Source organism: Hyla sarda, chromosome 9 (assembly GCF_029499605.1).
Source record: "Hyla sarda isolate aHylSar1 chromosome 9, aHylSar1.hap1, whole genome shotgun sequence".
Taxonomy (NCBI): Eukaryota; Metazoa; Chordata; class Amphibia; order Anura; family Hylidae; genus Hyla; species Hyla sarda.
In genome coordinates this window covers 131340935-131361969 of record NC_079197.1, presented here as the reverse complement: position 1 = coordinate 131361969, position 21035 = coordinate 131340935, and the positions used below count along the sequence as shown (strand labels likewise).

The 21035-nt window shown below is 40.4% G+C and overlaps 1 protein-coding gene across 6 annotated transcripts in view; it reads right to left on the bottom strand.

The window, feature by feature from the left end:
- Positions 1-11375: 11375 nt before the first annotated feature.
- Positions 11376-21035, bottom strand: part of KLHL13 (kelch like family member 13) — an 85261-nt gene continuing 75601 nt past the window's right edge. For all 6 annotated transcript variants that reach the window (XM_056541098.1, XM_056541096.1, XM_056541097.1 and 3 more), the window contains one exon: positions 11376-15693. In XM_056541098.1, coding sequence (XP_056397073.1) covers positions 15206-15693 — 488 coding nt within the window. In that variant the 3' untranslated portion in view covers positions 11376-15205. The remainder of the gene's footprint in view (positions 15694-21035) is intronic.

Here is a 21035-nt window from a genome sequence, read left to right as displayed (position 1 = left end):
TTAGCCGCGCGGCTCAGCTCTGAACGCGCGGCTAAAGGGTTAATAGCGCGCGGCGCCGCGATCGGCGCTGCGCGCTATTAGAGGCGGGTCCCGGCTTCACTATGACACCGGGCCCGCCGTGATATGACGCGGGGTTACTGTGTAACCCCGCGTTATATCAGAAGAGCAGGACCAAGGACGTACCGGTACGTCCTTGGTCCTTAAGGGGTTAAACTTGTATGTTCATGTAGACCCAGTTTTTGAACTTTTACAATGAGTAACTGGAGAAAAAGTCCCCCAAAATGTGTAACCCAATTTCTCTTGATTAAGGAAATACCTCATATGTGAACGTAAAGTGCTCTGTGGGTGCACTAGAGAGCTCAGGTAGGGAAGGAGCAACAATGGGATTTTGGAGAGTGAATTCTGCTGAAATGGTTTTTGGGGGGCATGTCACATTTAGGAAGACTCTAGGGTGCCATAAGAGCAAAAAAAAAAAAGAATGGCATACTATTTTGGAAACCACACCCCTCAAGGCACATAAACAAGGGGGCCAGTGAGCCTTAACAGGTGTTTGACGACTTTTCGTTAAAGTCAGATGTGAAAATGAAACCTTTTTTTTTTGCACTAAAGCACAGTTTGTTTCCTAAAATTTACCATATTTACAAAGGGTAATGGGAGAAAATACCCTGTAAAATTAGTAACCCCATTTCTTCGGAGTATGAAAATACCCCATAAAATGCTCTGGGGGTGAACTACAACGCTCAGAAGAGTGTCACACTTGGCTTTTGGAAAGCAAATTTTGCTGAAATGGCTTTTGGGTTGGCATGTCACATTTAAGAAGCCTATGGTGCAAGAACAGCAACAAAAAAGCAAACAAACAAAAAAAAAACACGTCATACTATTTTGGAAACTACACCCCTCAAGGAACGTAACAAGGGGTACAGTGAGCCTTAACACCCCACAGGGGTTTGACAACTTTTTGTTAAAGTTGGATGTGTAAATGAAAAACTTTTTTCACTAAAATGCTAGTTTTTACCCAAATTTTACATTTCTACATGGGGGCAATCAAAATGCTCCCCCCACTTCAAAATTTGTAACCCCATTCCTTCTGAGTATGTAAATACCCCATGTGTGGACGTCAAGTCCTCTGCTGGCACACTACAATGCTCAGAAGAGATGGAGCACCGTTAAGCTTTTGGAGAGAGAATTTGGTTGGAATAGAAGTCGGGGGCCTTGTGCATTTACAAAGCCCCCCATGGTGCCAGAACTGTGGACCCCCCCCTTCACATGTGACCCCATTTTGGAAACTACACCCCTCACAAAATTTAATAAGGGGTGCAGTGAGCATTTACACCCCACTGGCCTTTGACCGATCTTTGGAACAGTGGCCTGTGCCAATGAAAAATTACAGTTTTCATTTTCACGGATCACTGTTCCAAAAATCTGTCAGACAACTGTGGGGCGTAAATGCTCACTGTACCCCTTATTACATTACGCGAGGGGTGTAGTTTCCAAAATGGAGTCACGTGGGGGAGGTCCATTGTTCTGGCACTATGGGGGCTTTGTATACACACGTGGCCTTCAATTCAGGACAATTTTTCTTTCCAAAAGCCCAACAGCGCTCCTTCTCTTCCGAGCATTGTAGTGCACCCACAGAGCACTTTACATCCACATATGAGGTATGTTCTTACCCAGAAGAAATGGGGTTACAAATTTTCAGGGGCTTTTTCCTATTTTCCCTTGTGAAAATTTAGGGTAACACCAGCATTTTAGTAATAAAAAAATTCATTTTCCCATCCAACTTTAACGAAAATTTGTCAAAACACCAGTGGGGCGTTTCCAAAATGGGGTCACACATGGGCATTTATTTTTTTGCGTTTATGTCAGAACCACTGTAAAACCAGCCAGCCCTGTGCAAATCAATTTAGGCCTCAAACGTACATAGTGCGCTCTCACTCCTGAGCCTTGTTGTGCGTCCGCAGAGCATTTTACGTCCACATATGGGGTATTTCCATACTCAGGAGAAATTGTGTTACAAATTTTGGGGGTATTTTTTTCCTTTTACCTAGTGAAAATAAAAAGCAAATGGGGCAACACCAGCATGTTAGTGTAATTTTAAAAAAAAATTTACACTTACAGGCTGGTGTAGACCCCAACTTTTCCTTTTCATAAGGGGTAAAAGGAGAAAAATCCCCCCACAATTTGTAACGCAATTGCTCCCGAGTACGGAAATATCACAGATGTGGCCCTAAACTACCTGTAAGAGATGGTTTATGTAGTGTTTTACCCTTTATTATGTGTTAGTGTAGTGTTTTTAGGATACATTCACACAGGCAGGGGTTTATGGTTAGTTTCCTGCTAGGAGTCTGTGTTGCGGCGGAAAATTTGCCGCAGCTCAAACCAGAGCGTATTAAAGTGTTAGTCAATTACCAGTATTATACAGAATAATAGGTAGATCATATGGAGCTCAAATTCCACACTGAAGTTTAGCACATAGTTAAAGCAACCTGTAATATAAAAAGAAGGGGAAAAAAAAGTATAATACAGTACTGAGACTAGTAAATTATCCTGACATCACCTTAAAATGAAGGCATCTGCAATCCGTATCAGAGAACATTAAAAGCAAACCCTTCCCCTTAATGGCAACGTAGGAATGGATGGCTTTCAGCAATTACATACACTGTTCTCATGTTATCAGTAAACCTTTTTTCATTATCAGGGGTTGTCCATAATAAGAAACAACAAAAAATATATTTTTTTAAATCCCAGAAATAGGTTACAGGTACCCAAGCAGAAATAACAGACAGTTCAGGAACAGATGTTGCAGTGTTTCTTACAAAAAGCTAAAGCTTTTAGTAAAAGAAAAATGGACATCCACAGGAATTAAAATGGAAAACATGTAAGGCATAGGTTTTACTTTTTGGGAGAATACATATCTCAACTTAAGGAAAAAAAGGGGGGGTACCAAATGCCTCTAGACTAATACCATAAAATGGTACATGATGATGGAATTACAGAAAAAATAAATAAATCGGACTGTGCTTCACTTTAGATGATGTACAAATTTAATATAAAAAATATTACAAATGAGACATAAAATAAATAATGCAAATCTAATACATAAATGCCTCCTACCACAGGGCCCTTGTGGGGAGGTATGATATTTGAATACAAAGCATATATTAAATTTTTTTTAAAATATAGCATGTGAATTACGTTCTACCGCTATCCCAATATATTGCAAACCGACATAGTGTACTTTTGTGCGGTACACTCTATTCTCATGTGATTTGGAACAGTTCACAAAGTGATATAGTTACCAACTCCTAAGGGTAGTTTTGGCTGGACGTCCGAGAGATGGATATGTGAGGGCTGTGTCCAGCGCTAGCGTGCGCATACGGTGACGGGCCCGGATGCCACAGGCTAAAAAAGGTCACCGGTCACGGAGTAATTGCAGGCTCGATGGCAGATGTAGTGGAGGCTGTGTCCAGCGCTGGCATGCGCTTGCGGTGACGGGCCCGGTTGCCGCAGGCCGAAGAGAAGTCACCGGTCACGGAGTGGCTCCGGAGGTGGAGATGTACTCGGAGATAGATGGATCTTGCTCCGGAAACAAGGAAAGGAAAGCCTCGTGGGAGATCTCTCGGCGTCTGGTGGAATGGCGGATGAATTACAGCCAGATGTAAAATCAGCAGATGATGGAGTTGTGTCGGAGGTAAGTGATGGCGATTTGTGGATTGCGGTGGTCATGCGGTAAATATTTCTCTCTCTATATTTCTTTCTTTTACCGCATGACCACCGCAATCCACAAATCGCCATCACTTACCTCCGACACAACTCCATCATCTGCTGATTTTACATCTGGCTGTAATTCATCCGCCATTCCACCAGACGCCGAGAGTAGGAGGCATTTATGTATTAGATTTGCATTATTTATTTTATGTCTCATTTGTAATATTTTTTATATTAAATTTGTACATCATCTAAAGTGAAGCACAGTCCGATTTATTTATTTTTTCTGTAATTCCATCATCATGTACCATTTTATGGTATTAGTCTAGAGGCATTTGGTACCCCCCCTTTTTTTCCTTATATATTATTTTGTACTAGTATTTTTTTGGTGTAAATACTTTCCATTTAGCCTCGATTAATTTATATTGTGAGCTGCACATACCCCAATTTTTTTCGATTTAATCTATTACATATCTCAACTTGTTGGAACAATTATATTACAAGGACTGAAACAGGTAGGAAAAAAAAGTGTTGGGCCAAAAGTCATCTGACAAGAGGTTGTCTGAAAGGGGATTATAGCTAACAATTAGATTTCACCATATAGACAAAGTGTAGCTAAACTGCTATGCCCATTTAGTTCCCAAGAGGGCTATCCAGCCTCTAATTTAATAAGGTACCTGAGATTTTTCGAAAACTTCTCTTTTGTTCTAGGGCATGTTAAAAATGTTGATCGGTACTGTGTCTCCCTGTGTTTATGTGAGCGAGACTGCCCCATAAACTTGCATTGGGAGTCTGTCTTGGTCACATGACACAGTCAGGAGAAAAAATGCTTATTGATGACTACTCTCACCTTGTTCTAGTGATTGGCCAGGGACTGAACGCTCAGACCACTACAGCTCAAAACATTTGATAGGTCCCTAGGATATGTCAACATTTTTCTAAAAAGAACAGAAATATAATTGCAAAAGTATTCACCCACTTGACTTTTTTTTTGTATTTTGGTACATAACAGCCTTAAGTTAAATGTTTTGTTAATCTGAATTTTATGTGATGGATCAAAAAACAATAGTTTAAGTTGGTGAAGTAAAATGAGAAAAATATATAAATAAAACTATTGTTTAGAAATAGAAAACAAAAAATTGCCAAGTGCATATGTATTCATCCACTTTGTTAGGAACCAATAAAAAGCTCTGGTGCAACCAATTACATTTAGAAGTCACATAATTAGTGAAATTATGTCCATCTGTGTGCAATCTAAGTGTCACATGATCTGTCATTACATGTACACACCTTTTTTGAAAGGCTCCAGAAGCTGCAACACCTAAGCAAGAGGCATCAGTAACCCAACACTGCCATGAAGACCAAGGAGCTCTCCAAACAAGGGACAATGTTGTTGAGAAGTAGAAGTCATGGTTAGATTATAAAAAAAATATCCAAATCTTTGATGATCCCCAGGAGCACCATCAAATCTATCATAACCAAATGGAAAGAACATGGCACAATAGCAAACCTGCCAAGAGATGTCCGCCCGCCCGCCAAAACTCACGGACCGGGCAAGGAGGCCATTAATCAGAGAGGCAGCACAGAGACCTAAGGTTACCCTGGAGGAGCTGCAAAGTTCCAAAATACTGGAGTATCTGTACATAGGAAGACAATAAGCCGTACACTCCCTAGTGGGGCTTTATGGCAGAGTGGCCGGAAGAAAGCCATTTCTTTCAGCTAAAAACAAAAAGGCAGAGTTTGAGAAAAGGCATGTGGGAGACTCCCAAAATGTATGGAGGAAGGTGCTCTGGTCTGATTAGACTAAAATTGAACTTTTGGGCCATCAAAGAAAACGCTAAGTCTGGCGCAAACCCAACACATCACCCAAAGAACACCATCCCCACAGAGTAACATGGTGGTGCCAGCATCATGCTGTGGGGATGTTATTCAACAGCCGGGACTAAGAAACTTGTCAGAGTTGAGGGAAAGATGGATGGTGCTAAAAGAATAGGGATATTCTTGAGCAAAACCTGTACCACTCTGTGCACGATTTAAGGCTAGGACGGAGGTTCACCTTCCAGCAGGACAATGACCCCAAACAAACTGCTAAAGCAACACTTGAGTGATTTACGGGGGAAACATGTAAATGTGTTGGAATGGCCTAGTCAAAGCCCAGATCTCAATCCAATCAAAAATCTGTGGTCAGACTTAAAGATTGCTGTTCACAAGTGCAAACCATCCAACTCGAAGGAGCTGGAGCAGTTTTGCAAGGAGGAATGGGCAAAAATCCCAGTGGTAAGATGTGGCAGCTCATAGAGACTTATCCAAAGCCACTTGGAGCTGTGATTGCCGCAAAAGGTGGCTTTACAAAGTATTGACTTTAGGGGGGTGAATAGTTATGCACATTGACTTTTTCTGTTATTTTGTCCTATTTGTTTTTCTTCACAATAAATTTAAAAAAAAAAAACCTCTTCAAAGTTGTGGGTATGTTCTGTAAATTAAATGATCAAAATCCTCAAACAATCCATGTTAATTCCAGTCTGTTAGGCACCAAAATACGAAAGAAGTCAATGGGGTAAATACTTTGTAGCCTGCAACTTGATTCTGAGCCACTCAAAAGAGTATGCTCTACAGAAAAGGTCCTTAACCCCTTAAGGACCAGGCCATTTTACACCTTAGGACCGGAGCGTTTTTCGAACATCTGACTACTTTCACTTTAAACATTAATAACTCTGGGATGCTTTTACCTATCATTCTGATTCCGAGATTGTTTTTTCGTGACATTCTACTTTATGTTATTGGTAAAATGTTGTCGATACTTGCATTGTTTCTTCGTGAAATATTAAAAAATTTGATGAAAAAATTGAAAATTTAGCATTTTTCTAACTTTGAAGCTCTCTGCTTGTAAGGAAAATGGATATTCCAAATAAAAAATTTTTTTATTCACACATATAATATGTCTACTTTATGTTTGCATCATAAAATTGACGTGATTTTACTTTGGGAAGACACCAGAGGGCTTCAAAGGTCAGCAGCAATTTTCCAATTTTTCACAAAATTTTCAAACTCACTATTTTTCAGGGACCAGTTCAGGTTTGAAGTAGATTTGAAGGGTTTTCATATTAGAAATACCCCACAAATGACCCCATTATAAAAACTGCACCCCCCAAAGTATTCAAAATGACATTGTCAGCATTTTAACCCTTTAGGTGTTTCACAGGAATAGCAGCAAAGTGAAGGAGAAAATTCACAATCTTAATTTTTTTCACTCTCATGTTCTTGTACACCCAATTTTTTTATTTTTACAAGGGGTAGAAGGAGAAAATTTATAGTTATATTTGTAGCCCAATTTCTCTCGAGTAAGCACATACCTCATATGTCTATGTAAAGTGTTCGGCGGGCGCAGTAGAGGGCTCAGAAGCGAAGGAGCGACAAGGGGATTTTGGAGAGTACGTTTTTCTGAAATGGTTTTTGGGGGGTATGTTGCATTTAGGAAGCCCCTATGGTACCAGAACAGCAAAAAAATCCCCACATGGCATACCATTTTGGAAACTAGACCCCTTGGGGAACGTAACAAGGGGTAAAGTGAACCTTAATACCCCACAGGTGTTTCACGACTTTTGCATATGTAAAAAAATATTTTTTTTTTCACTAAAATGTGTTTCCCCCAAATTTCACATTTTTGCAAGGGTTAATAGCAGAAAATACCCCCCAAAATTTGTAATCCCATCTCTTCTGAGTATGAAGGTACCCCATAAGTGGACCTGAAGTGCACTACGGGCGAACTACAATGCTCAGAAGAGGAGTCATATTTGGCTTTTGGAGAGCAAATTTTGCTCGGGGGGGGGGGGCATGTTGCATTTAGGAAGCCCCTATGGGGCCAGGACAGCAAAATAACCCCAACATGGCATACCATTTTGGAAACTAGACCCCTTGAGGAACGTAACAAGGTGTACAGTGAGCATTTACCCCCCACTGGTGTCTGTCAGATCTTTGGAACAGTGGGTCGTACAAAATTTTTAATTTGCACAGCCCACTGTTCCAAAGATCTGTCAGACACCAGTGGGGTGTAAATTATCACTGCACCCCTCATTACATTCTGTGAGGGGTGTAGTTTCCAAAATGGGGTCACGTGTTTTTTTTTTTTTTTTTGCGTTTGTCAAAACCGCTGTAACAATCAGCCACCCCTGTGCAAATCACCTCAAATGTACATGGTGCCCTCTCCCTTCTGGGCCTTGTTGTGCGCCCCCAGAGCACTTTGCGCCCACATATGGGGTATCTCCGTAGTCGGGAGAAGTTGCATTACAAATTTTGGGGGCTTTTTTTCCCTTTTACCTCTTGTCAAAATGAACAGTATAGGGCAACATCAGCGTGTTAGTGTAAAAAATAAATTTTTTTACACTAACATACTGTTGTAGACCCCAACTTCACCTTTTCATAAGGGGTGAAAGGAGAAAAAGCCCCCCAAAATTTGTTAGGCAATTTCTCCCGAGTACGGCGATACCCCATATGTGACCCTAAACTGTTGCCTTGAAATACGACAGGGCTCCAAAGTGATAGAGCGCCATGTGCATTTGAGGCCTGAATTAGGGATTTGCATAGGGGTGGACATAGGGGTATTCTACGCCAGTGATTCCCAAACAGGGTGCCTCCAGCTGTTGTAAAACTCCCAGCATGCTTGGACAGTCAACGGCTGTCCGGCAATACTGGGAGTTGTTGTTTTGCAACAGCTGGAGGCTCCATTTTGTAAACAGTGGCGTACCAGATGTTTTTCATTTTTATTGGGAAGGGAGGGAGGCTGTGTAGGGGTATGTGTATATGTAGTGTTTTTTTTACTTTTTATTTTGTGTTAGTGTAGTGTAGTGTTTTCAGGGTACAGTCACACGGGCGGGGGATTACAGCGAGTTTCCCGCTGCGGGTTTGAGCTGCCGCGCAAAATTTGCTGCATCGCCAACTTGCAGCCTGATACTCACTGTAAGCCCCTGCACATGTGAATGTACCCTGTACATTCACAGGGGGGGAGAACCTCCAGCTGTAAAAAAAAACAACTCCCAGCATGCACAGTTTATCAGTGCATGCTGGTAGTTATAGTTTTGCAACAGCTGGAGGCACACGGGATGGGAAACAGTTAGGAAACAGACAATGTTTCCCAACCAGTGTGCCTCCAGTTGTTGCAAAACCACAACTCCCAAACATTCTCAGGCATGCTGAAAGTAGTAGTTCGGCAACATCTTTAGAGCCAGATGTTGCCGAACTACAACTCCCATCATGCTTGGAGTTGTAGTTTTGCATCATCTGGAGGACTACAGTTTGCAGACCACTAATACAGTGGTTCCCAATCTGTGCCCTTCCAGATGTTGCAAAACTACAACTCCCAGTATGTCAAAACTGTCCAGGCATGCTGGGAGTTGTAGTTCTGCAACATCTGAAGAGCAAGATGTTACAGAACTACAACTCCCAGCATGCCTGGACAGTAAGGGCATGCTGAGGATGTGTTTTGCAACATCTGGAAGTGCACAGTGGTCTCCAAACTGTGGACCTCCAGATGTTGCAAAACTGCAACTCCCAGCATGCCCAGACGCCAAGGGCTGGCTGGGCATGCTGGGAGTTGTAGTATACAGGGTCCCAATACAGCAATGCATGTCGCTTTACGGCGACGTGCATTGCTGTAAAGGGCCCGACCGCGGCTGAAGAGGAACTCACCTGTCGCCGCCTTCATCGCCGGGATCCGGGTCTTCAGGGACGAGGTAAGTATCGGGGCCGGTCCCCAGCACTCCCCCGTCCCGTCCGCCGGTCTTCCTCCCGTACTCTCCGGACTTCCAGGGGCCGGGCAGGGCGGGAGAAAGTAACCCCCCCCCCTTGCGATTGGTCGGTTAGTTAACCGACGGATCGCAGGGGATCGGAGGAGGTGGCAGGCTTGCCACCTCGCTCCTAGCCTCCAGCATGGTCCTGGCTGTCTGTGACCGGGCGGTCGGGTCCCAGAGACCCGATCAGCCCGGAATCGCCGCAGATCGCAAGAGCGATTTCCCTTGCGATTTGCGGCGATCGCCGACATGGGGGGCATACATGGCCCCCCTCGGCGTTTGCCCTGGATGTCTGCTGAAGGATTTCAGCAGGTATCCGCTTCCGATCTCTGCCCGGCACGCGGCAGAGACCGAAAATACAACAGGACGTTCTCTAACGTCCTTGGGCTTTAAAGCCCAGGTAGCGGGGACGTTAGAGAACGTCCTATGTCCTTAAGAGGTTAAAGGGGAACTCTGGTGGAAAACTTTTTTTTTTTTTAAATCAACTGGTGCCAGACATCTCTGTCCATTTTAAGAACTGTCCAGAGTAGGAGAAAATACCCATAGCAAACAAATGCTGCTATGGACTGTTCCTAAAATGGACAGAGATATCAGCAGAGAGCACTGTGCTCGTGATGTCAGCAGTGAGCACTGGGTCCCAAAATTTTTTTTATTTCCTCTGTATAATTCCGCAGCTAATAAGTACTGTATAGACGTAATATGCAGATCTGTTTAACTTTCTGGCACCAGTTGATTTAAAAAAGTTTACCACTGGAGTACCCCTTTAAAATGTGAAGGGGCCCAGAGTTGTTGGAAAAAACTGAGCATTGGATGCACTTTTAGCATAACCATAAGCAGCACAATCCATTCTGTGAATGCCACAAACTCTGGTTAGGAACATTTTTCATTCTGGCATAGACTAGGCATGACCACTGGTGCCAAAGATCATGCATCACCATCTTTTGGCTGGGGAGGCCTAAGTATACAGAATGGCGAGAAGCCCTTATTCTACAATACATCTATTTTTGTAATTGAAGTCAAAAGGTAGATAGATCAAAAATGTGTATGACAAAAGAAAATAATAGTTAATAGTTAAATTAATTAAAATATATTCCGGACATTCTCTTTGCAGTATATTTTTATAGCTTAAAATGTATGGCCCAGTGGTGATTAAAACATAGCCAAGATTTTTTATTGGCTTCATCTTTTTTTTCTAATATTCCATTTCCAAAAAAAACCCCCACACAACTTTGACAAGAGAAAAGCAAAAACAAAAAACAAAAAAAAGGCCTGTCTGCTGCTCTAACAATCTTTACGGTTTCTACTGCAGTCTGCAGCGTTCCACAAGCTCAATACAGCACACAAAAAAAAAGTAACTGGAATGTAGGTCACTGTACCCATTTGTGCTTTGGTTTCCTAGCAAATAGAGCTAGCTAACCCATAAACAGAGGGGAGGATGTATCCAGGCAACAGAGAGGCACATGAATATAATAACGCTGTGTTAATGAAGCATCTCACACTCAATTATTGCAGTTAGAAGTTTTTTTTGTTTTTTTTATTGAACAAAGATAAAACATGAGTCAATTGGATAAGGAAATGCAGCTCCCGTCTTAGCTGCATCTTGTGCTAAATAACCTCAGAGACCATACAATTTAGAAATTATTATGCAACGTATTCAGATGTGAGGGCAGAGGAGGAATAATCGAGGTATAACCTCTTGGTCACATAAATTAATTTGTACCTTATTGTATCAAGCCCTTAGCGCTCTTATTTCAGCACAGGCTTTGGAAGCATTCCCCTAATAGGGATTGATTCTTGTTCCTGGATAATGCAGCTAAAACATAAAATGCATGAATAACTGACAAGTCTTATATCAGTACCTAGAAAAAACGTGTCCAGATGTCTTACAAATCATTTTATTTTATAATGAAAGACAATCGTAGCCGTTTCCAATGCTTTAAAATAAGACCAGAAAAGGAAGACGTGCTTCCACTTTTGGTGGTACTTACAACACTTCAACACTTCATTTTCCTAAAACTTTAAGGGCTATGGATATCTTTAACAAATTTTTATTACACTGCAAATAAAACTGATTTACAATTGGTTTTAGAATAAAAATGTCCCTTTGTTTTTTATGTCTAATACTACAATGCAAGCTGCTAGATACTATTCTGCGCTCAGAAAGCTGCCTCCCTGACAGCTCAGCCTGTAGTTCCTCTCTTCACTCCTGAATACTAATATATACAAAAAAAAAACATACATAAATCTTTATAAAATAAAAGATTAGCATTCAAGAGGAAGAGAGATAGAAAGGCTGCAGGCTGAGCTGCTTGATGCAATAAACACAGAACTGAGCCGTTTGCATTGTATTATATGCAAACTGCAGAATCAATTTTTTTAAATTAAAACTAATTGTAAATCCGATTTAATAGTTAACTTACATGTAATAAAAAAGTATTTGAAAATGCCTATTGCCTTTAAGGTGTTAGAAACAGAAATAAAATATGCTTTTTTTTCCCTACAAACAGCATCACTTTTATCTATAGGTGGTGTCTGGGATTGCAGTTTAGCCTTATTCACTTGAATGTAGACAAGCTGCAATACTAGCCACAAACAATAGAGAAGAGTGGTACAAGCCATTTTATAAGAAAGCTTCCATAAATAAAGCAGAACAGCTCTGGGGATTTAACATTCACAGAAAACCCTTCAGCAGTCTAAGGCTGTCTCACATCGGTCTATGATCTACTCCATCCCAGCTGTATATTATAGACTGCCATAAATGGTGATCTAGTAGATCTGAGGGTGGCTGTAAAGGAACACAAAATTACTTGCAGCCATTGAAAATACTCCATCACCCTACATTAAAGGAAAGGGCTGTTCTGTGGTATATTCCGTCTAGCACATCCCAAAGTGAAGGTACCATTTAAAGAGCCAGTAGTAGATCCAAGTATTCAAACCATTTTGTTAGCATTTGCCAACAGAAGAGGGAAAAAGCCTAAATGACTAAATATTAGTTATAAAACAAGGCTAGATAAATGCCATCATCAAAGTAACCTCTGGTCCATACTATACGGCTCCTCAACAGAATAAAAAATAATTATTTGCTCTAGAATTCTATATTGGTCACTACTTGGAATTCCACAACTATAATTAAAGCAGTTGATCCCTTTAAGGTTAGAAGGAACTTTCTGCTTAAGAAGATAAGGTGCATAGGTGATAGATGTCTTGTGTGATGACTTCTTTAGAGCACATGACCCATAGGGGTGTTCTCTCCCAGTCCCCCCCCCAGCATCTGCACAGTGTGACTGTCACCCATTAGTTTGAATTTCCTTGTAATTTGGCAGCTTTTAGAGGATTTTCACAAGGAATCACAAAAACCAACAGTAAATATACATTCACTATAAACCATCAGTTCGTTCTCTTCAATCCTTTTAAAATTCTGTTATTTATGATTGTTTTACTTTTTTTTTAAATGGCAGCGGGAACTGGAAAGCCTTACAGTCCTTATAGAACTGTGGGAGGATACATCTGCTTGGGTATGCATAGATAGTTTCACTCTACTGTATATTGTTACTTAGCTAAGTAGAAGTGCTATTCAAGAGTATGGGGAAAAGGGAAGAGAAGGAATCTGATGTCTTACGTAAAATATACATTGGACAATACTCAAATAAGGTTTGTAATACAGCAAGGTTAATCAATCCCAATATGAAAAGGTTCCATTGTAGCCGTGAGTCATCCCACACCTATTCTCATGCTACTTCAAGAATGCCTTCAGCGAGGCTGCAATAAACCGATAGCTGTGAAATATGATGGACTCTACTCAACAGTAAGTGATCACATACCGTATGTGCCAAGAATCCAGGAATCTGAACAGCTAACAAGTACAATTGGTTTAATGCAGCTTCATTGCATGATAGAGATACTAAATTACTGTAACAAATGTGGTGTTCACAGAACATAATTCACATATTCTCTGACACCAGATGCCAAAATTATCAGGAATGATGGGTGAAAACTAATTTTTTCCATTTAAAGAATGACTCCTATCATGCTCTGGGGGCAAAATATCTGTTTAAAGGTCTATTCATATATACAGTATTCTGCGCAGATTTGATGCGCAGGATGTTCTGTTGCAGATTTCAATGTAAACTAAATAACTGAACACCGCTTGAAATCATGCGTATCAAATCTGCGCAGAATACTGTATATGTGAATAGACCCAAAATCTGTCAGAAACACTACAGCCCAATACATCAATCAGTATACGGATCTGTTGGAAGTCCAATGGACAGGCATGGGATTTCAGGTAAATCCACATACTGATCGCAAAGTTGCTGGGGGATTTAAACAGTTATCTACCGCCAAAGCGTGATCAGAGTTTCGCTTTAAAAGGGGTTATTCAGGAATAGAATAACATAGCTGATTTCTCCCCAAAACAGCACCACAACTGTTCTCCGGTTGTGTGTGGTATTACAGCTTCGCTTTATTCACCTTAATTGGACTGAGCTGCAATATTATACACAACCTGAGGACAGGAGTGGTGCTGTTTTTGAGGAAATCAGCTCTGCTTTTCTAATCCTGACAACCCCTTTAACTTTGTGCACCATGACCACCATGGGTTCAGCAAAAAGCTCAGCTATAACCAAGCCTATTGACCCCTCACAGGTCACAAGCTCCTATTTCTTAGACAGGTTAAGACATATATTACAGCCCTATTTTTCATCTCTTACACTGGATAAATATAAGCACTCATAATGAAATTCTCTCTTTTAAGCAGATCTAGGAATGGACCATAAAAGAATGAGAAATGTAATAGACATACCTACATTTCTTTATTTGGATCCACTTCTGGCTTAGTCCAGTCTAAGAGTTTTGGTCATGCTTCAAGGGTAGGGCAAAGAGTTGGGATCATGCTTCAAGGGTAGGGCAAAAAGTTGAGTGATATCTGTGTGCAGAGTTACCCGCTGCTGGTAAAATGCAATGGCTGTGCTAAAAGCTATTTGTGAAAACCCAAAGCAATAAAATGAATATGTTTTAGCAAAGCATTATCAGCCTTGGTAATCAGGATTACTACTTATCTAATTTAGTTTTTACTGTTGTCTTTAAATGCCAAGTATTTATTTTGCATGATGCATTTTGCATCTCCCATTTAAGCTTCATTCAGGTTTCTGATATCACAGGCCACAAAATGAATTTTGCTTTCTTAATAGAAATTGTAGCGGCACTTTATGATAGACCAGACTCCCCTTATAACTATGCTTCAGATGGCACCAAGATGGCAGAATAACTCTAAATTGATGTATATCAACCTCATCTATGACAAGACTACTGGCCCTTTAAAAGGATACTTGGGAAAGTGCTCAAATAAATATTCAAAAGGGTACTTTTAGACAGAACCATTTAAGTCAGCTTTAAATATATGAGAGGGCTATGTAAACACCAGGAAGATCTGAATGGACAGGACTGCTAAAGTCCACCTCCACCATCTCTAAATCCCATAGCCAGCATAGCATACGTACCTAGTCGAACCATCTGATTTTAAACATTTGGCCATTTTAAATTAACGGTTTGATATTCTTTTTAAATAATCAATGCCAAATTAATATTACAAAATTCTTTACAGAAGAGGTTTTGCCAAATCCCGTTGGCCACACGTATCTGATACTATCTCAAGGAAATGGAGAAAAAAAAATCCATCTTGATGCAGTGCAAAGATATTACAATATCTGTCTTCAAGGTGCTGAGAGAGGAGATTCCCGAGATGGTGAACAATTGTTGTCATCTGGTGGAAAAACTGTAAGAGTACAAGCTCTGATACCCCCAAGGGATTCTGGTAGATCAAAAACTTTGTGCCATTCGTCTTTTTCAGGGTCATATTTCTGGACAATTTCTACCATACATCTATTGTTCCAAGAGTATCCACCAACCACATAAATTTTATTTTCAAAAACCGCTACCCCAACGTCACTTTGTCCCCGTAGCATCGCGGCAATTGGAGTCCACTGGTCCAAAGATGGAGAGTAATATTCACAACTCAGGACGTCATCATAGTCGCTAGTTCCTCTGAAATGGTTTCCACCAATGACATAAAGTTTGTCTCCGACAGTGCACATGCAGTGAAGACCTCGTACTGTAGTCATGGGAGCTTTCTGAGTCCATTTGTCAGTATCCGGATCAAAACACATCAGTTCCTTCTGGAAGGTGTCATGCGTAATTCCTCCTGCCAAAAAAAATCAATAGGTTTACTTTTTGTAATTTTGTCAACATATTCTGCTTTCTTACCATTCTTTCACAAGGAATTTCTACTGGTTTATTCCTAGTTGTGACCTCGTATTATTCAACAACCCCAAGCTGCTTCAGAATACATACAAGATGTTTTGTCGATTTACATTCTGAAAGCTGTGGTGTATAAACTAAGCATGGAACATATATCTGTGGAAGTGATTGAAGCAGGCCAACTGATATATTGAGACTTACCAGAATTAGCTCTAGCCTCTAATGCCACCGATAGGTAACTACTCCAGATGTAACTCTGGATAGGCTAATAGGATAACTCATGTTTGGAAGCTCATTTGGTGACGTTAGAGGAACAGTTTGCATTAGAGTATCTCCCCTAAGCTGCTGAAGTGTAGGTTTCTTTAAAAAAACTATCGCAGGCTGTACTCACAGATCAGTTGAATCAGCCACAAAGGTTTCGTACAGGTCTCAGGCTGCCAGGAGGACAGAACCCCCTGAATCACCAATGACACAAACTCTAAAAGCTGACTGCTGTCAGATCCATTGATGGCTATTGGCAGTGACTAAGCTGCTGAAAGCAACTGACAGGCTCCAGGTATGGAGAGAGCATGGCTCCCAAGCCTATTCCATACCTACTTAAAGGTGTACTCCGGAAAACTAAACCCATCCTTTCCCTCTCATCAACCTATTTAACTGTCTAAATATCTTTCATTAATTATATAGAGCATTTTACCCTCTTTCAGTTGTTACTTATACGCAGGGAGTAAGGAAAATACGCCATCCACTGAGTCACTGTTCAAATCCCTCTCTGAGACTAGCCCCCACCCTCCTGAGAGACAAAGACAACATGGTTTCTGCCCTGCACTGATGAGTCATTTTTCCCTTAGTGCTGAGAGCTGAGACATGGTACAGCCTCAGACAATATCTCTCTGCTCAGAGAAGAGAGTGGAGGTTGCTCTCAGAGAGGGAGCTGTGAGGAGCTGGAATGGCTGCTGGGAAATGTAGTATTCATGTACTTTCTTGGAGCACCTTTTAATGACCGTACGTCATGGTGAGTTAAAGAAGTAATGATAACATTCTGGCTGGAGATAAGGATTTTACTGCATTCTGTTCAGAATATACATTCCCTGTAAGGGTCTATTCACAAGGTAGAATTTCCGCACATCCACACCAATTCTGCTTCTGAATTCATTAGGGTGGTTTCTTGCGTGTGCGGAATTGGTACAGAATCTGCATGCGTAAATTCAGATGTGTGAACGGGAGTCTGGAATCCCATAGATGTCTATTGGGCTTTAATTTTAGGCAGAACCTGTGCGGATTTCGGCATGCGGAAATTCAGACATGTGAATAGACCCTAAGTTTGTCCATCAACATCCACTAGTAAAACAAAAAAAATACGTTTGGTGCAACATTTTAACCTACATTAGGTCTTTGAAAACCACTGCTCTAGATGCGTTTGAATTTACTGTATATCAAGATCAAAATACCATTAAAAGAGCAAGGCATTCAACATTCTAAACAGATTAGATCTAGTGTTTTTTACCACAGGAAAAAACTGTTCATTCGATGCATTCATTTAACAATATAACAAGTATCATGCTCATATTTTATGCATAAAAAATTCAAAAGTAGTAGGAAAAAAATAAATCTTGTTACATGAATAAATTGCTTTTCACATAATTGTGTGCACAAGCATTTAATGTGCACTTAACAACGCATTTCTTACATCCTCCACTGAAGCTTGACAAAGTTTGTCAGCTCAGCATCTAAGTAACGATATCTCATTGTTAAGCATCTATTCCCAGCTCTCTTCTAGCCAGTTTACGGTTATATTTTTGAAATAATGCTTTCATGTCACCGACCTGCATCTAGCTTATAATGGTCAAAAAAAGAAGGAAGGGATGAGGGGGAGCATATTAATGAAATGAATATGGTGAAAAAAAAAGCAAGGAGAAGAAAACTCCAAACAAAAGGAAAGTTATCCTGCTTTCAGCAAGTGTATCGCTGCATAAAGGAAGTCATTCAGTATGTGTCTGTTTTCCAGCGATGGAACAATTAACATGAGAATATGCAGCGTGTACTAAATACATAAGATAAATTCTGTTCACGTGCATTCAGGAAGGGAACACTGATCACAGGAAGGGCAGCCATCTCGCTGCAATGAGGCCAGTGTAGAGAGCAGTACAGCTGCAGCTGTGGTCTATTGACTTCATTGTGAAATGAATATTCTTCCTGTGATGAGCCTCTCAGCGGGACATAAATAAGGACCACTTACACAGGCTTTGGATAACGTATATCGAAGTAGTAAAGCAACGCGTCAGATTGTTTCGGGAAATAGACCGCTCTTTGGATTTAATCTAATTTATTACTTTGCGCTGAAGGCTTTACCCTGAGGTCGAGCGTGAATAATAGACTTCTGTCAAAGTAATATGCATTGTTCCTCTCTGGATTTAAAGATAAATATCTTAATGCTGCGGCTGCAATATCAACAGATTCTGATAATTGTTCCACAATGCTGAAGCTTTTGAATATGAAAAGGAAAAATGGGACCATTAATACCAAGCTCCAGGTGGCTTACGCTGGGTGCTTGTTCTCCGTATCCTTAGGAGAGATATTATACAGGCAGTAGAAGCAGTCAAGGCGAGATTAACTTTCCAAAGAGCAACTCCTCCAATATTTCTTTCATCTATTTCCCTAAATGCATTCATGGTCCCTTGACATAAACCAATGCTTTTTCCAAAGCAAACACTGATCCTTGGCGAGCACAGCCTTTTTTATTTATTTTTTTTAAATTTAATTTAAAGGTATAAAAATTTTACAGGATAGTTCAATCTTATTTCAAGAAAATCAATAGCAACTTAATTATTGCTGACCATAATAAAAAATGACACTGGTCAAACCTATGCAGAGGATATGTTAATATTTAGCCATAAGGAATTATACATGCAGAATTAAAGAAGCAAGCAAAGAAGTGCCCTTATTAGAGAGTCATTGCCCTCAACGGGGTTCATCCATTATCCCACAGGTCCTGCCTACAATTAGGGATGGTAGTGTATAGAGTTAGGATTTAAAGGGGTATTACCGTGGAAAACTTATTTATTTATTTATTTATTTTAAATCAACTTGTGCCAGAAAGTTAAACAGATTTGTAAATTACTTCTATTAAAAAATCTTAATCCTTCCAGTACTTTTTAGGGGCTACATACTACAGAGGAAATGCTTATCTTTTTAGATTTCTCTGATGTCATGACCACAGTGCTCTCTACTGACCTCTGCTGTCCATTTTAAGAACTGTCCCAAACAGGAGAAAATCCTGATAGCAAACATATGCTGCTCTGGACAGTTCCTAAAATAGACAGCAGAGAGCACTGTGGTCATGACATCAGAGAAATCTAAAAAGATAAGCATTTCCTCTGTAGTATATAGCCCCTAAAAAGTAATGGAAGGATTAAGATTTTTAAATAGAAGTAATTTACAAATCTCTAACTTTCTGGCACCAGTTGATAAAAAAAAAAAAAAAGTTTGCAACGGTAGTACCCCTTTAAGGTTACACTTTATGATTAGTGGTTTTATGTATAGGGTTTAGAGTTCGGGTTTAGAGTTCGGGTTTAGAGTTCGGGTTCAGGGGTAGAGCGCAGTCACCTCTAGCCCTAATTCTAAACACTTGCAAACCCTAATTTTGCAGTACAAATAAGGACAAGTATCAGACATTACAATATTATGCACTAAATATCCATACAGGAGGAGTGAGGGCCCTGCTCGTGAGAGCTTACAGACCACGAGGAGTGGGGCTGAGACAAAAGGCATAAAAGTGCTTTATTGATACAATGGTCCAGCGATGTTTTATAAATAGTATAGGTTGCAAACAGGAGTGTGAACCAGTCACTAGCTAGTCTCCGAATGTCTTAAGTGCATATAGAGTAGGAGGAGACTGCGCATGCGCAGCACCAGGACCAGCTAAGCTCACATCAATCGAAGTGATGTGGGTCCAATATTCTGAGAAGGTCACAGAACATTAACACACAAAGATGATGTATATATAAGAAGCATCCAAATCGAATACTGGAGTGCTTCCTCTCCTTGATTAGTTGTTTAAGGATATGTTAACACATGCCATATTTTTCTTTGTATTTTCCTGCTCATTGAAGTCAATTTCCTATTTTCCCTTGTGAAAATGAAAAATTTTGGGTAACACCAGCATTTTAGGCAATAAAATTTTTTTTTTTAAATTTTCCCATCCAAAGTTAAGGAAAATTCATTAAACACCTGTGGGGTGTTAAGGCTCACTATACCCCTTGTTACGTTCCATGAGGGGTGTAGTTTCCAAAATGGGGTCACATGTGGGTAATTATTTTTTTGCGTTTATGTCAGAACCGCTGTAAAATCAGCCACCCCTGTGAAAATCACCAATTTAGGCCTCAAATGTACATAGTGCACTCTCACTCCTGAGCCTTGTTGTGCGCCTGCAGAGCATTTTACGCCCACATATGGGGTATTTCCGTACTCAGGAGAAATTGTGTTACAAATTTTGGAGGTCTTTTTTTCCTTTTACCTCTTGTGAAAATAAAAAGTATGGGGCAACACCAGCATGTTCGTGTAATTATTTTTTTTTTTTTTTTTTTTATTTTTTACACTAATAGGCTGGTGTAGCCCCCAACTTCCTTTTCATAAGGGGTAAAAGGAGAAAAAGCCCTCCAAAATTTGTAACGCAAATGCTCCCGAGTACAGAAATACCCCATATGTGTCCCTAAACTGTTTCCTTGAAATACGACATGGCTCTGAAGTTAGAGAGCACCATGCGCATTTGAGGACTAAATTAGGGAATGCATAGGGGAATTCTACGCCAGTAATTCCCAAACAGGGTGCCTCCAGCTGTTGCTAAACTCCCAGCATACCTGGATAGTCAGTAGTTGTCCGGAAATGCTGGGAGTTGTTGTTTTGCAACAGCTGGAGGCTCCATTTTGGGGGGGGGGGCAGTGTAAGGGGGTTTAGACAGTCATGGCTGAAAATGTTGGCACCCAACATTTTTCAAGAAAATGAAAAGTATTTTTTCACAGAAAAGGATTGCAGTAACATGTTTTGCTATACACGTTTATTCCCTTTGTGTGTATTGGAACTAAAGCAGAAAGGGGAGGGGAGAAAAAAAGCAAATTTCACCTAATGTCACACCAAACTCCAAAAAGGTGCTGGAAAAAATTGACACTTTCAAAATTGTGGAAAAATAAGATTCTTTCAAGCATATTATGCCCCTTTAAACCTCGTGCGAGTAATAGGTGTGGGCAATATATATATAAATTAAAAAAAATCACACCTGAAAGCAGATAA